This window comes from Pseudorca crassidens, chromosome 7, assembly GCF_039906515.1.
Source record: "Pseudorca crassidens isolate mPseCra1 chromosome 7, mPseCra1.hap1, whole genome shotgun sequence".
NCBI classification, from domain to species: domain Eukaryota; kingdom Metazoa; phylum Chordata; class Mammalia; order Artiodactyla; family Delphinidae; genus Pseudorca; species Pseudorca crassidens.
The window spans coordinates 105,834,746-105,849,522 of record NC_090302.1 but is presented as its reverse complement, the minus strand read 5'-3'; the positions used below and the strand labels follow the sequence as shown (position 1 = coordinate 105,849,522).

General features: G+C 44.5%; 2 protein-coding genes across 7 annotated transcripts in view; one reads left to right on the top strand and one right to left on the bottom strand.

The window, feature by feature from the left end:
• Nucleotides 1-925, bottom strand: part of FZD3 (frizzled class receptor 3) — a 102,241-nt gene extending 101,316 nt beyond the window's left edge. The window contains exon 1 of the mRNA XM_067745271.1: nucleotides 791-925. The gene's annotated coding sequence lies outside the window, so the exon portion shown is untranslated. The remainder of the gene's footprint in view (nucleotides 1-790) is intronic.
• Nucleotides 926-3,934: 3,009 nt separating this feature from the next.
• Nucleotides 3,935-14,777, top strand: part of FBXO16 (F-box protein 16) — a 57,063-nt gene continuing 46,220 nt past the window's right edge. For all 6 annotated transcript variants that reach the window (XR_010945175.1, XM_067745267.1, XM_067745266.1 and 3 more), the window contains exons 1-2: nucleotides 3,935-4,275; nucleotides 9,365-9,500. Coding sequence is in view for 5 of the 6 variants with exons in the window: in XM_067745267.1 (XP_067601368.1) it covers nucleotides 9,402-9,500 (99 nt within the window). In the remaining variant the exon portion in view is untranslated. The remainder of the gene's footprint in view (nucleotides 4,276-9,364; nucleotides 9,501-14,777) is intronic.

The window sequence follows — 14,777 nt, the reverse complement described above, 5'->3', positions numbered from 1 at the left end:
ACTCTTCAAAAGCCTCTAGGAAGCTGCTAAAACGTCTTGAAATATTTTAACAGCAGCTTCATTTCAGAGGCTATGGATGAATTGCCCCGCGGTACCCCAGGGCAAACACACGGAGCATCAAAGCGGGCAGCGGGGGAAGCCTCGAGGAGGGAGCAGCAGACTTTGCGAACTGACTGGAGGGCGGGGAGGGAACAACTTTTAGGACTGGAAACAGGAGGCCGGTCAGATGCTGAGACACCGCCCGGGCCCGGGGAAGCCTCGACGCGGGTCTCGGGCGGACCGCCGCGCCCCGACGCGCAGCCCTCGGTGCATTGTCCTCCCCGCCGGCGGCCGCGCCCTCCACCACGCCCCGGGCGGCCCCGGAGCGCCACACGCCGCCGCGGCGCCCACCGAAGCGAAGGGCTGGGCCGGGGTCGGCGCGGAGGGAACGCGGGCCACACTCGCACAGGTTGTCCGGCGCGAGCTCGGGACCGCGAGGGTTAATCCTGTCCGCGGGCATCTGTCCGCCTCAACCCCCAGCCCCAAACCCCGCTCCCCCGCGCCCCGCCGGCCCGCCGCCCACCCCGAGAAGCTCCGAGACACCCCGCCACAGCCCGGCACCCAAGGCTTTTGTTTCGGCCGCGACGAGAATAACGATCCCTGAGGAGGAGCTGCCGGGGCTGCTGGTGGCTCCTCGGCATAGGGTTAGACAGAGGAGCGGGCAGCCGCGGCAGCACCTCCTCAGTCCCCACACTCCCCGAGCCCTCTTCCCGCTGAGCCGGACGGGGGAGCCGCACGCTCCGGGACTCACCTCACACCTCGGGTCCGGGCTCCTAGAGCGGCTGCGGCGCCGGCCGTGGGTGGGCGCGGGTCCCTCAGGTAAACGTAGCGAAGGAGGACCGCCAGCGCGCGCCTCAAAGCGACCGCGAGCTTTCGCGAGCGCCGGGGCGCGCGGCCAGCGGAGCGAGCGCGCGCGCGCACGCACGGCGCAGGCGCGCTGCGCACGCGCGGCCGAGCGTTCCCATTTTGAGCCCAGCTGCCTGATACCCGCTCCGCTCGCCTCGTTTTTCCCGGTTTCGAGCCGCTGGTGGTGCTGGCGTCTCCTACCCACTGCGGCGTCGTTCCGAGCTCTGGAAGCGTTTTTCTTAAATAACCCCCTTTGCAAAGCCATCCCTCTTTTCCCTGCTGAGACAGCGCGGCGACTCTCATCTCTCAACCCTGGGATGCTAGTATTGCGAGACTACCAGGACCTGTTTTGAGAACCAGTGTGCCCCCGGGGACCCGGGAATTGGAGATGGTTAAGAGGCGGGTCACCAGCTGCTGAGGGTGGCACTGGGTTCAGGTGGAGGTAGTCAACTGGCCTGTTGCAGAGCTCCAGGCTGAAACAACAGAGCAGACAGGATACCTGCCCATGAACAGTTTATATCTTCTTTACCAACACCTTAGTGGGCAGGTGGAGCTTGTGGATGATTGGTGGCATTCCCCCATATTTTGCTCCTTAGGAAACGTTTCTCCTCGCTTTTTCTACATAAGTAATTTTAGAACTGAAAGATTTCTTAGAAGTCATCTAAACCCAACCTCTCATTTTTCAGACGCGAAAAAGAACGGTCCAGAAAGGTTAAATGAATTACCCAAGGTCACACAGCGTTTTAATGGCTGAGTTTGGATTCATTTCAAGCCAAAACTGTTCCTCCTTTTGCCTACATTATTTTACCTACCTTTCTCTTCCTTTTCGTCCGTTTTCAGCCTAGACTTCACAGGCATCATTTTGATCTCTGGTAGCACACAGGACTTAAAGTAATATTTTGATCTTGTCCCACAATATGAATGTACTTAACATAACTGTACGCTTGGTTAAGATGGTAAATTTTGGTTCGTATATTTTAACATAATCTTTTTAAAGGTGTTCCCTAAATGATAAAAAATGTTGAGCTGAGACAGCCATAAATACAGTTGAATGTCAGAAGATGAGCTATGGGAAAGCGCATCATAAAAGAGATCTGAAGAGACATTTTCAATTTCGTTAATAAATAACTACTCGTGCAGTAACATTAAAAAAAAAAAAAGAAAGTAGTATTGATCCTTAGGCTGATTCTTGTCAAGTCATTGTGTCCTGTGGAGCCAACACTGCCTCTACTGAGGGTGAGTGAAGCAGCTAAGAGCGTTTGTGAAAATCTGTGTGGACCTGCTTCATGTACTTCCAGATCCCTTGTACCTGCAGATCTTCTGGAGATGTGCTGCTAGCACATTTTTTATGCAATTTACACACGGACACATTGAAGCTGTCAGGCATAGAACATATCTTGGTTCACACCGGGAGGTGGGAATGATGTAGAAATTATCACTGAATGTATCAACATGATCACATCTCAGAAATAGAACAGAGTGGAAAAACCAAACTACAAGATATGTAAGTTATGATAGCTCTCTAAAACCGCCGTATTGTTTATGAGATCAACCATGTATATATAGTAAGCATAAAAAGTGGACTAGTGGGCTACACACTAATTTCATGATAGTGGTTGCCTCTAGGCAAGCAGGGTGGGGAATGAGATCTGAGAAGCATGCAAAAGGGGCTTCAACTGTTAATCACACACAGGAAGCAAAATGTTAACATTTTTAAAAATCTCTGTGGGGAGACAGGGTGTTTCTTAGGCAAGTCTCTAAACTTTTCTTTGTGGTTGAAATGTTTCATTTAAAAGTAATGTTGAATTATCAAGGATATTGAGCCAGTGCGCTCACCATGAACACAGGTCTAGAGGGTGCTGGTTGAGAGGATCGAAGAAAGGGACCTTATTTTCATGGATAAAAATATTCAGCTCTAACAGGGTTAAAGTGTTCTGCTCTCTTTAAACCCATCTCTCTTTCATTCAATGTTGTAACCACCAGTAGAAAATCTTTAATGAGCGGGAACTTCACAGAGACACAGCACTCTCCCAGCATGTTGTTAAAACTGGTCTCTTTCTGGATGAACCCGTCTTGAAACCATACATGTTAACTGTAATACACGGTAATTTAGTATTGCATCTACCTACATCCCCCAGGCCTCTGGCCCTGCAAAAAGGCTTTGTTTATTCATTTTACATACAACCTGATCATGCGGAAAAACCACTAGGCTGGAATTCAGACAACCTAGGTTCTAATTTCAGTTTGGCCACTTGCTGATCCTTTGTCAACTCACGGAAAGCAACAACCTCTATGAGCTTGACTTTTCATTTTCTTTTTAAATGGGAGATATACAAATGCTGCCTATTTCAAAACTATGAAACGTTACAAACATAGAGTTTACATTTGTTTGCATAGGAGTACATTTTTATCTATTTTAGGAAATATTAGATAGTGAGAAAGTCTTTTTTGTTTGTTTGTTTAGCTGCTGCCCATAAGAACTGCTTTACATTTACCAGAGAAGCTCCGTTCTGAAATGTTGAATGTTCTGTTTTTCTCTAACACTTGTTTATAGTTCTATCACAGTAGTTATCACTGTGGTCCTTACAGTAGTTATTTCTACATTGCATTTTCCAGGCTTCCTCAATAGATTTCTTTTTTAATCCTTGCATTCTCACTCCGCCTCTCATTACATGGTGGATACTCCACAAATTTAATTAATTAAATTAGACCGATCCTAAAATTTCCCAAATTTGGAGCTATTCTTATTAAGGCATGCCATCTGCTGGTTCCCTGGTGTATGTGTCAATCGGCCTGAATTCTTTAATCCAATAGATTAAAAGTCATGTTGAAGCATTTGCGAGTTTGTGCGTTGGGCAGTTTTCCCACGTTCTTCCACTTCCTGTGTGCAGGTGCTATTCTTTCACTGAACCTCTCTAGAATTCTTTTTCCTCCAACCTTCTTTTACCTGTCGGCCACTCTTAAAACCCGGAGAAATGGAGTTCACATTTTGGAACCCTGGAGCGACCAGAACGATGTAACTGGGCATGCTCAGTAGGTTGGCCTGATTTGGAACACACGTCTTGAATGAGGGCTTTTAAGGCTGTTTATTTCGGGATCGGCTGCATCTTCGTACTAGCATTATATTGGGAGATTGCAGTCCCTCCCACCCTCTTGGCGCTCACACTTTTTCGTTTTATCCATGCGCCCAATTTTGGAGCCAGCCCTCCAGGATCTCCTGACCAATCAAGAGACCACACATTGTTGCCTAAGAGACCCCGGATGCCAGCGAAAAGATTTATAGGCGGTGATTGGACTACTGGAAGGGGTGGGGGCTAGACAGAGTCAAAGAAACAGCAACTATGGCAACACCAGCGCCAGAGGCTTGAAGAGAAAGACGAACCAAAAGAGGTGAGAGCAGTGGGCAGTGCATGAAAAAGATGGAGACTTTCGTTTGAGAGCTCCTCTCTCAGATCCACCTGGGTCTCTCACAAACCTTGGCAGTGCCCCCCGGGAATTACATTTTGCTCCGTTTCAGCTGCAGTTCAAGTGACAGATGCTTCATATTTCTGAAATTAACAACCAACAAATAAGTGTTTCTATGCCTATCAAGCACTAGCTCTTTGCACGGTATTATAGTTTTTCTGTTTCTACCTAGTTGAATATCAGATGAATTCATATTTAAGTCTAACCATACCCTCTTTCCTGATAATTTCCTGATAATATCTGATCTCCTCTGATGATACTGCAATGTACAATGGGTGAGATGTATGTTAGTATAGAAACTCAATCCTCTTCCACTCTGTAAACTCCAAATAAAAATCCGATCGTCCTGAGTTTAATACCAGTGGTCAGTTCCTAATGTTGAGTTTTATCCTTCCCTTCCACTAGTCTTAATCCTTAAACCGCCTCCCCTCCACTGTTGTATTCATTCATTCAGTTGACAAATATTTATTGAGCACCCATTACGTACGTACTACTGAGATTAGGATTCAGGTGAGCAGTGTCAGAAAACCACATAAGCAAAGAAGCATCAGTTTTGTACCATGTTCTGTGATCTGAAGTTCAGTGTGTCTGGGCAGATAGTGCATGAAGGGAGAGAAAGGAGGATGAGGCTGAAAAGGTAGGTGGAGGTAAGTTCGTAGTGGACCTAGATTTGCATGCTAAGAAGCCTGGATATTCTGTAGCCATTATCAAGCCTCTGAAGGTTTTTGAGCTGAAAAATGACAGGTATTTTTTAAAAATACCTCCCTAGGAGAGTGGTGATTAGCAAAGGTTGGGGGGGTGGGGAAATGGGGAGCTATTGATCAAAGGGTACAAACCTCTGGTTATAAAATGAATGAGTTCTAGAGGCCCTATCTACAGCATTGTGACTATAGTTAATAATAATGTATGCTTGAAATTTGCTAAACGAGTAGATCTCAAGTATTCTCATCACACACACACACACAAACGGTAACTATGGGAGGTGATGGATATGTTAAATAGTTTGATCGTGGTAAGCATTTTACAATGTATACATGTATTAAAACATCACGTTGTATACCTTAAATATATACCTTTTTTATTTGTCAAGAAAACAACAAACACAAAAAGAAACCTCTCTAGCAGTAGACTTTTAGCTCCATTATAGCCAAGACTCTCGTCTTTGTACCTCTAATACAGGCCTAATAAGGTCCTTAGTGCAGCTGAATAATGGTGACAGTGTGAAGAATGGCTTAGAAGGTGGGATTGGAAGTACGTGGCCACTGGAACTTTACCAGAGGAACAATCTTTGCCTTTAAACATGGAACTAGAACCACACATCGGGGGCAAGGGCCATAAGCCCTTTTTCTTCCTTTTTATCCAAAGAAAAATTAAAGATGAACATTCAACGACAGCCATTAAGGGGAAAAGAGGTCATAAAAAAGCAACAGTGGGTTTCCCTGGTGGCGCAGTGGTTGAGAGTCCGCCTGCCGGTGCAGGGGACGCGGGTTCGTGCCCCGGTCCGGGAGGATCCCACGTGCCGCGGAGCGGCTGGGCCCGTGAGCCATGGCCGCTGAGCCTGCGTGTCCGCAACGGGAGAGGCCACAACAGTGAGAGGCCCGCGTACCGCAAAAAAAAAAAAAAAAAAAAAAAAAGCAACAGCAAGCTTTGTATGTTGAAGGAGGGAAGACAACTTGCTTTGTCTTGTTATTTTTATGTATGTTGTATAAAAGTGTCTGAGTGGTCTATACTGTGAACCGGTGTGGGCGTGCAAATATGCACGGTGCCCATCTTCTAGAATGGATGGAGGAGGAAAAACTGTAAAAAGATAATGACAAAAGACAGAGCAGGGCACCTCCATTTGCCTGCTTCAGCAAGACTATTACCAAGAGGTCTCTTTCTCCCGGCCTGGCCCATCTCCTGAAAACCAAACTTTCCTCAAGTTGATTTGGAGAAAGCCTAATTCAAATAATTTCTAGCTCTGAGGACCCAGGACAAAGAAAACAACCAGTGTAAGGCCTTGGGGAGGCCCTAGAAAAGCTACTTTGTCCTAATCAGAAATTGTGCCTAGAATCAGTCAGATTGTTTCCTACACAAACTGGAAAGAGAGAAAGAGTTTCTCAGCTTACAGCAGGAGTTTTCATCATATTCTCAAAGAGTTTTATGGCCCTGAAAAAAAAAAATGAAAACAATCGGTTTAGGGAATTCCCTGGTAGCCCAATGGTTAGGGGTCCGCACTTTCACTGCCGAGGGCCTGGGTTTATAGAATTTTTTAAAAATTTTATTTATTTTTGGTGGCATTGGGTCTTTGTTGCTGAATGTGGGCTTTCTCTAGCTGCGGCGAGCGGGGGCTACTCTTCGTTGTGGTGCACAGTCTTCTTATTGCAGTGGCTTCTCTTGTTGTGGAGCACTGGCTCTAGGCACACGGGCTTCAGTAGTTGTGGCACGTGGGCCCAATAGTTGTGGCACACGGGCTTAGTTGCTCCACGGCATGTAGGATCTTCCCAGACCAGGGGTCGAACCTGTGTCCCCTGCATTGGTAGGTGGATTCTTAACCACTGCGAGGGCCCGGGTTTAATCCCTGGTCGGGGAACTAAGATACCACAAGCTGCACAGAGCGGCCAAAATAAATAAATAAAAATTTAAAATAAAACAAAGAAAAAAACAATTGGTTTAAAGAGAAGAAAGGTCAAACATGAATAAATAACAATAACAAAAAAGAAATATGTGATTTTTAACTGGGCAGATCTAGATTCAGTGACCATGCTTTGTACCTATAATTTGCCTGCTCACGTGTACTTTTATAGCTGCCAATTAATAACACTGTAATGAAATCATTTCTTACACCTTTTGCAACATAGCTGTTTGGCGCTAAGAATATAAGGACTGATCTGAGCCCCCTTATGCCAGTGGAGTGGTGACAGCAAAAAACTGTAGGAAGATACTGTCTACTGTTTAAAACCCTGAGATTTTAAAACATTGGCTTTATCTTCAGCTCTAACTTAAACCTGAGAGAGAATATTACATGTCAAGTGAGAGCCTCAAAATTTCAGATCTAGCATTTGGGGAATCCTCTATCAGCTAAACACTAGTGATTTTTTTTTAAAAGAGCTGTCCAGCATTTGTTGCTGTAATTTTCACAGCCCAGAGATCAAGCAGGCAAGTAAGTCCTAGCCCCCTCACTCAGCACCACTTCCTTGGATATGAAATCTACCTACAGAGAGGAAGAAAAGCACAAATAAGCAGAAACATGGAGGATACATACTGAAAATACCATCAGTCTGGTTTAAATATTTTTCACCTTAAAATATTTTGTTGTGGGCTTCTAAAGGACAGGCTTTGAGGCACTCTGTAAATGACGGGGAGTTCTAAGAAAGGCTGCAGGGATTCTCCTTATCAAGACCACTCATCTGTCAGGCATTCTGCTTGAGCCTTTTTTCTCAAACCTTTGCAACAGCAGTTGAGGGTAGATATGCACACCCTTATTTTACAAATAAGGAAACTGAGATGGATTCAATAACTTGCAAAAAGTTACACAGCTAGTAAGTTTTAGAACCAGGATCCAAACTGTATAAGGTAAAAAGTTTTGGTTGCAAACAACAGAAATAGATTCTAGCTAATGGAAGCTAAAGAGGAGATTGATTTATTGTATCAGCTGGCTTACAAAATGAGTAAGAAAGGACGAGGGGCTTCCGAAGGTTGAGGCAGCAATAACAGCTTGTTAGTCTGCTCAGAGCACCTATGGTACTTTGAATGACCACCTCAGCTGTAAAGTAAGGATAAGCCAGCATCAGTAAACTGGCCTAGGGGAATTCCCTGGCAGCTCCAGTGGTTAGGACTTGGCTCTTTCACTGCTGTGGGCCTGGGTTCAATCCCTGGTCAGGGAACTAAGATCCCACAAGCTGAGTGGTACAGCCCCCCCCCCCCCACCAAAAAAAAAGTAAACTGGTCTAGCTTGGTCTCATGACTGGGGAGCGGGAGGCCACCTTGATTAACCAACAGAGCAGACTCTAAATAATGAGGGAAAAGTAATTCCTAATGGAAACTAGAGTGCTTTAATCAAATGAAGGAAGACATATTTAGTACTGGACATCTAAAAACAGCACATTTCCCCCATTAAACCCAAATCTGTCTGTGTCCAAAGTCTTGGCTTTATCTGTTGTACCATTCTACCTCTTAAATATGGTATCAAGCTAGAACCCTTGTTACCTAGATGTCAGAAAGATAAGAGGGGAGGAGGAAGGTCACAAGGGACAAAGATAGAGTGTTTTCATATTGCACTGTGATTTTATAAATACTTCTTCTTTCTGGCCAATATGGTATGTTCTTAGCTAGGAGAGATTCTGGATTTCTCCCATGGTTCAATGAAAATCAAGCAGAGTTAAATAGACCTGGGTCTGATTTCCAGTTCTCCGCTTAGTGTCTGTATAAATTTGGGCAGAGAGTATTATTTCAGTGAGCCTCATTTTCTTCATCTGTAAAATGAGCTAAAACCCACCACCTCACCAGATTGTTATGAGTTTTATTTATTTATTTATTTATTTGTTTATTTTTGGCTGTGTTGGGTCTTCCTTGCTGTGCGCAGATTTTCTCTAGTTGCGGCAAGCAGGAGCTACTCTTCGTTGCGGTGCGCGGACTTCTCATTGCGGTGGCTTCTCTTGTTGTGGAACATGGGCTCTAGGCGTGCGGGCTTCAGTAGTTGTGGCATGCAGCCTTCAGTAGTTGTGGCTCATGGTCTCTGGAGCACAGGCTCAGTAGTTGTGGCACATGGGCTTTGTTGCTCCGTGGCATGTGGGATCTTCCTGGCCCAGGGCTTGAACCCGTGTTCCCCGCATTGGCAGGCGGTTTCTTAACCACTGCGCCACCAGGGAAGCCCTGTTACGAGTTTTAATTGAGCAAACATAGAAGTTCCTGACATATAAAATGTTCCCAATAAATGTTAGCCCTCCCATTCCCTGGTCCCAACGTACTAAAAGATTATATGGTATTAGTGTTTTTAGTATTCTGAAGATTATATGATTCATTTCTTCTACAGGTATAGTTTTTCCTATGGAAGAATATCCAGTTATTTCATGATGGCATTTGCACCTCCAAAAAACATAGGTGGTCCCAAAATACAGGCAAAGATGAGTACCTGGACACCCCTAAACCATCAGCTTTTGAATAACCGGGTAAGTGATAAGAGCTATTTTATCAGTTGGGTCCACACCTTAAAGAAAAAATAGTATTAAAATCTTGGTTATCAAAATATAAACATTAATTGTTTAGGACTGTGTAATGGATAAAAAAACAAAATGAAGGACTTTTTCAGAAACTTTAACTGAACGCTTGCTACATGGCCAGGGTTGGCAGTAGACACAGAGTTCCTGCCTAGAAAGGAAGGTCTTAGATTTGCTCTTTCCTCCACTGTCACTCCTCCTCTCTCTCACCCCAAATGCCTTTTCCCTTCTATCACTGGTTCTTTGCAGGAACCACCGGAAATGAAAGAGGAGGGGGTGATGTGTGAGGAGTTCCCCCCAAAATAGGTTTTCTTGCTAGAGTTGAGGTTACTGGATAAAGCTGTACATTTAACCAAGTAAATAAAATGATTCAATGTCAGCTGGTTACTCACATTACTGGGATTCTCCTAAGAAGTTTATTTGCCACCTGCGTTCTGGGGAGGTGCCAGCAGAATACACCAGAAAAAGCATTGCAAGTGTGGACAGCTGGGTATCATGTGGGCATGAGAGATTGCCAACCTCTGGGGATTTCTACTCCTGCTTCAATTAGGGGCAGAATTTCCAACAGGTCTGTGAGCTCCTATATCAATACTTATATACAAGGACCATATCTAGTTGACAGTAAATTACGATCATCAATAAAACTGACCTCATTATCTTGCTCCTACACACCAGTTCCTCCCCCTAAGGAAGGGCATCACTTTACACCAAATCACTCAAGCTGCAAATCTTCCTTCTCCCTCTTGGGTCCAGGGTTTGGTTTTCCCCATCTTACAAGCTAATAACTTAGCCTGTTACTTATGGCAAAGTCACTACTGTTTTACAGTAGAAGACAAGAGATGCTTGGGTCAGAGACAAAGAACTTTCTTACAATGCAGCAAGGGGCGTGAGCATCATGTTTGCACAGGTTCTCCTGGCCCACCTTGTGCCACAGGGGTGACGCAGAGACCCAGATAAATACTACGCACACAGTGGGTCTGCACCACAGCTGAGGAACAAGGAGCCCAGGGAATCCACTGCTTTCAATACTGAGCATTAGCAAGGCTGATCTTGGTTCTAAAGGGAGTTAGTACCTCACCCCTCAAGGTTCCTTGCTGCCAGCACAGCCTGGAGTAATGGCCCAAGAAAAGGGCAGTCAGGACCTTGCACTCCTGGCATTTCAAGATATTTAGGCAGTGAGAAGCTCAGGAAGGAGTGTCTGCCACTGCTCTGCCTCACTCCCACATGCAATTTGTTTTGCAGCTCTGAGTCTTCCTCCTAGGTCTCTTCATCCGGACCCCTTTTCTCCTTTCACTGCGTACCTCCAGCTCCACATTCTCAGTTCACGCCCTCATCACCCTTTGCCTGGCACATTGTAGTAACCCCCCCAACTGGTTTCACTGCCTCTATCCCTAGCAATCCATCCTCTCTTCTGATCCCAGAATGATCTTTCTAAAGTACCAAACTAATCCTATTAACTAATCCTATTAAGTAAGACTGATAACACGCTGCTCCAAAGGGTAAATTCCAACCCCCGCCCCACACATAGCACTGAGGACCCTTCATGAGTTGACTCAACCAGCATCACAGTTCAAGCCCTGCCTCTGCCTCCTCTCATCCTACGTCTGGGCCAAGCTCTCTCATCCTACATCTGGGCCAAGCTCTCTCATCCCCTCCACGCCTTTGTAGTGCCCTCCTCATGGCCTCCTGTAAGAGTTATCTGAAATGTCATTTCTCGGGGAAGCCTAATCCCCCTTGCTTTTCTTTCCTCTCATGACTGTTTACCGACTTCTCCACTTGACTCTAATGTGTTTTTATATGATTTTTCTTTTTTGTTTTTTAGGCCGTGCCGTGCGGCCTGCGGGATCTTAGTTCCCCAACCAGGGATCAAACCCGTGCCCCTTGCATTGGGAGCATGGAGTCTTAACCACTGGACCACCAGGGAAGTCCCGACCCTAATGTGTTAAGGGTTGCGATTCTGTCTTTTCTCTCTGCATCTCCAGAGCCTGATGTGTTTCCTGAAGCACAAAGAATGGAGTCAGAGGTCAACTGTACTCACTGAGACCTCCTTCATTGACTCTGACCTTCTTGTCCCCACGTCTCTCCTTCCTTAGCCTGGATTTGACCCTTTGCCTCTCTGAACTAACAGCTATGCTAATTGCTCTGGCAAAGCTGGAGCGTCCATCCTGACCCCTTCTGCTCAGGACTTTCCTGTTGCTACTCATTTGATGCAGAACATGAGCAAATTTGGGAGAGAGAAAGAGGAACCAACATAGCGATCGGAATACTGAGAAGTAAAAGGGAGAGATACTGGAAAGGAAAAAGATAAAGGAAGTGAGGAAAGGAGATCGAGAAATAGAAAAAAAAAAAAGGAGGCACGAGGAGAAACAAAAGGAGAAGCAGAGAGAGAAATCCAGCCTTTACCCAGCCATGAGCAAAAAGCAAGTCTATTGACAGTCTTTTTAAATTCAGCTCAACAATTATTTATTGAGCACCTGTTTGCAATGCTCTTAGTTCTCCAACAGTTTATATAGCAGCTTCTCTGCTTTCTGCCCCCAGAAACTCCAGTGTTTAGTTTTGAAATACGTTTTCTCATAGAATTGTAAAGGTTTTATGCACGTGGAAAAGTGACTTGAATTGAAATACGTATTCGTTGGATGTCTTGATTTTCGGAAATTTTCTTTGAAAAATGAGAAGTCTTCATCGATTTAGCAGCCATGGAGAAAATGTATCTTGATTGTCTGATTGTCTGATTGCCTGTTGCAGGTTGGGTTACTGGAGAAGCAGACTCTGAGATTGGCATGTAGGGCGTTGATGGGGGAAGGCTCCCGGGATCCATACCTGGGGAGGTGTGGGGAGGGAAGAACAGGATGTAGATTTCGGGCAGAGGAAGAAGCTGGGCTGTCAGGCAGTTGCAACAAGGCCTCCATGGACCCTGTAGGACACCCCGAAGATCCTTCAGAGTCTTGCATTGCATCAGGGGGCCTGGCCTTTATACTTCCACACTGAGCATTCAGTGGATGGGATCTTAGTCAGGGCAGATCTCTCCAGCTCACAGCTGTCGGCCAGCAGCACTCCCAACAGTTGGGGGGAATAAATCCTTCAATCCTGGAGGGGAATCTGGGCCACGCATCATAGCAAGCATGACACAGCCTTATCTTGGTTCCTGAAGAGCTGTTGTCAAATTTCATGATAATTTCTAAAGATGATATTTATTTTGTTGTTCAGAACTCCCATTTTATTCCAAAATTGCTTTATTTTGGTTTAGTTAGGTTCTAGTTTGGAGTAAAATTATTTTAAAAAATCTTGGCGGACTTCCACTGCAGGGGGTGTGGGTTCGATCCCAGGTTGGGGAACTAAGACCCCACGTGCCACGGTGTGGCCAAAAAAAATTTTTTTTTAAAAATCTTGGCATGTGTATATACCCATATGTCTGTGTATTAATGTACATAGACACACCCATGGAATTTGGATATGTATATACCAAACTATTAATAGTGGTTTCCCCCAAAGAGTTGGATGGCATGGGAAGGAGGGAGGGAGGTCTGTTAGAAGAGTTTTTGGTTTTTACTTTACACAGTGCAATAATATTTCAAATTTTAAAACAATTCAAAAAACAAATATAAATAAAAGCAAACAAAGAACAAAAACTCAGAGTTGAAAATACAGGTTCCAGATCAGCTGTACTAATAATCTCCTGCTTGACTTCAGTGAGTCACTGACATCTCTGGTCTTTATTACCTTCCTTTGGAAAATGAGTGGGTTGGGTCAGATGACCTCAAAAGTCCCTTCCAGATCTAACATTCTGACTGTGTGAAAGGGATTAAAAATAGATGGCCAAGGATACAGCTCGGCAGAAGGTGTCCATACAATAACTTCAAGGGCTACTCTGTATTTCTAAAACAGGGCGTTTTGTCACCAATGATCAGCGTAATTTTGAGGTTCTGTTTTTGGTTTTTAATTTTGCCTTTTTTCTGCTCTGTAGTAAAATGTGAAATACGTAACTGTCTCAGACTGAAAGTCACAGGGTTTTAACTTCACAGCAGGCTTTAAGCATAGAGATTGAATTCGAATGTAAACACCTAAAAAAATTAGCATCATCAGTTTAGGCAAATATAACAGATTATAAAATAATTCAGGTATTGTGAACTTTGAGAGAAGGAATGTTTTAAAAGTATGTATTTCTTTGCCATCCAGTGTTTTAATTGAAAATGATCAACATTTCTTTTTGAGTATGGTTCGCACGTGTAGTACAGTACACGTTAAAAGGGTGTTCTGAGAAAAAGCACCTAACTACCATACATCTGTCATAATTTAGGAGCCCCGAAATGTCTTATTCCTAACTTTAATGATGTCACATGGTAAAATATGGAACTGCAGTGTCAACAGACTAAAATAACAACCGTGGAATTTTGACTTAACAGCAGGCTCTGAGTAAACTGTGATGTAAACAGACTACAGCATTCTGCAAGGAAAGAAGACCCACTTTAACGTTTCCACTTGAAGCCATACATTTCCCAGCTCTTTTTTTTAATTGAAGTATAGTTGATTTACAATGCTGTATTAGTTTCAGGTGTACAGCCAGCTGATTCAGTTATACAAATATATATATATTCTTTTTCAGATTCTTTTCCCTTACAGGTTATTAAAAATATTGAGTATAGTTCCCAGTGGTATGCAGTAGGTCCTTGTCGGGTATGTATTTTATATAGAGTAGTGTGTATATGTTAATCCCAAACTCCTAATTTATCCCTCCACCCCCTTCCCAGCTCTTAAAGATGTAAAACCTGATTGCAAATCCTTGGAAGGAAGACTTGCTCCAAACCAGAGAATACATGATTCTGAGTCTGACTGAGGACCTGACAATTAAATAATTTGTCCCAAATTATATTTCTTGTCAAGGGCAGAGTCAGAACCAGATCTGAGTTTGTCTGGTGTTTCTCCTCTCCCCCTTTACTCTCATCAGTTTCCACTTGGGTCTAAATGCCTTTTGGTAAAGAACTGGATTTGCTTGGATCCTGCTTAGACTTGGTTGTTGGCTCTCTAAACACTCCACCTCCCACCCTGTTCCTTTCCTGCCACCTTCTTGCTGACTCTCCTCTCCCCTTCAAGTCAGTGCCCCTTTCTTTCCAATGCCCCCTGTTACCATTGGACACCACGATGGTCATCCCAACCTCCTTTTGAAAGGAGGTTGTGGTCTTTGGATCTAATCTTTTCTTCTTCCCACTGTCAGGCCAAAGTGTGAGCAGC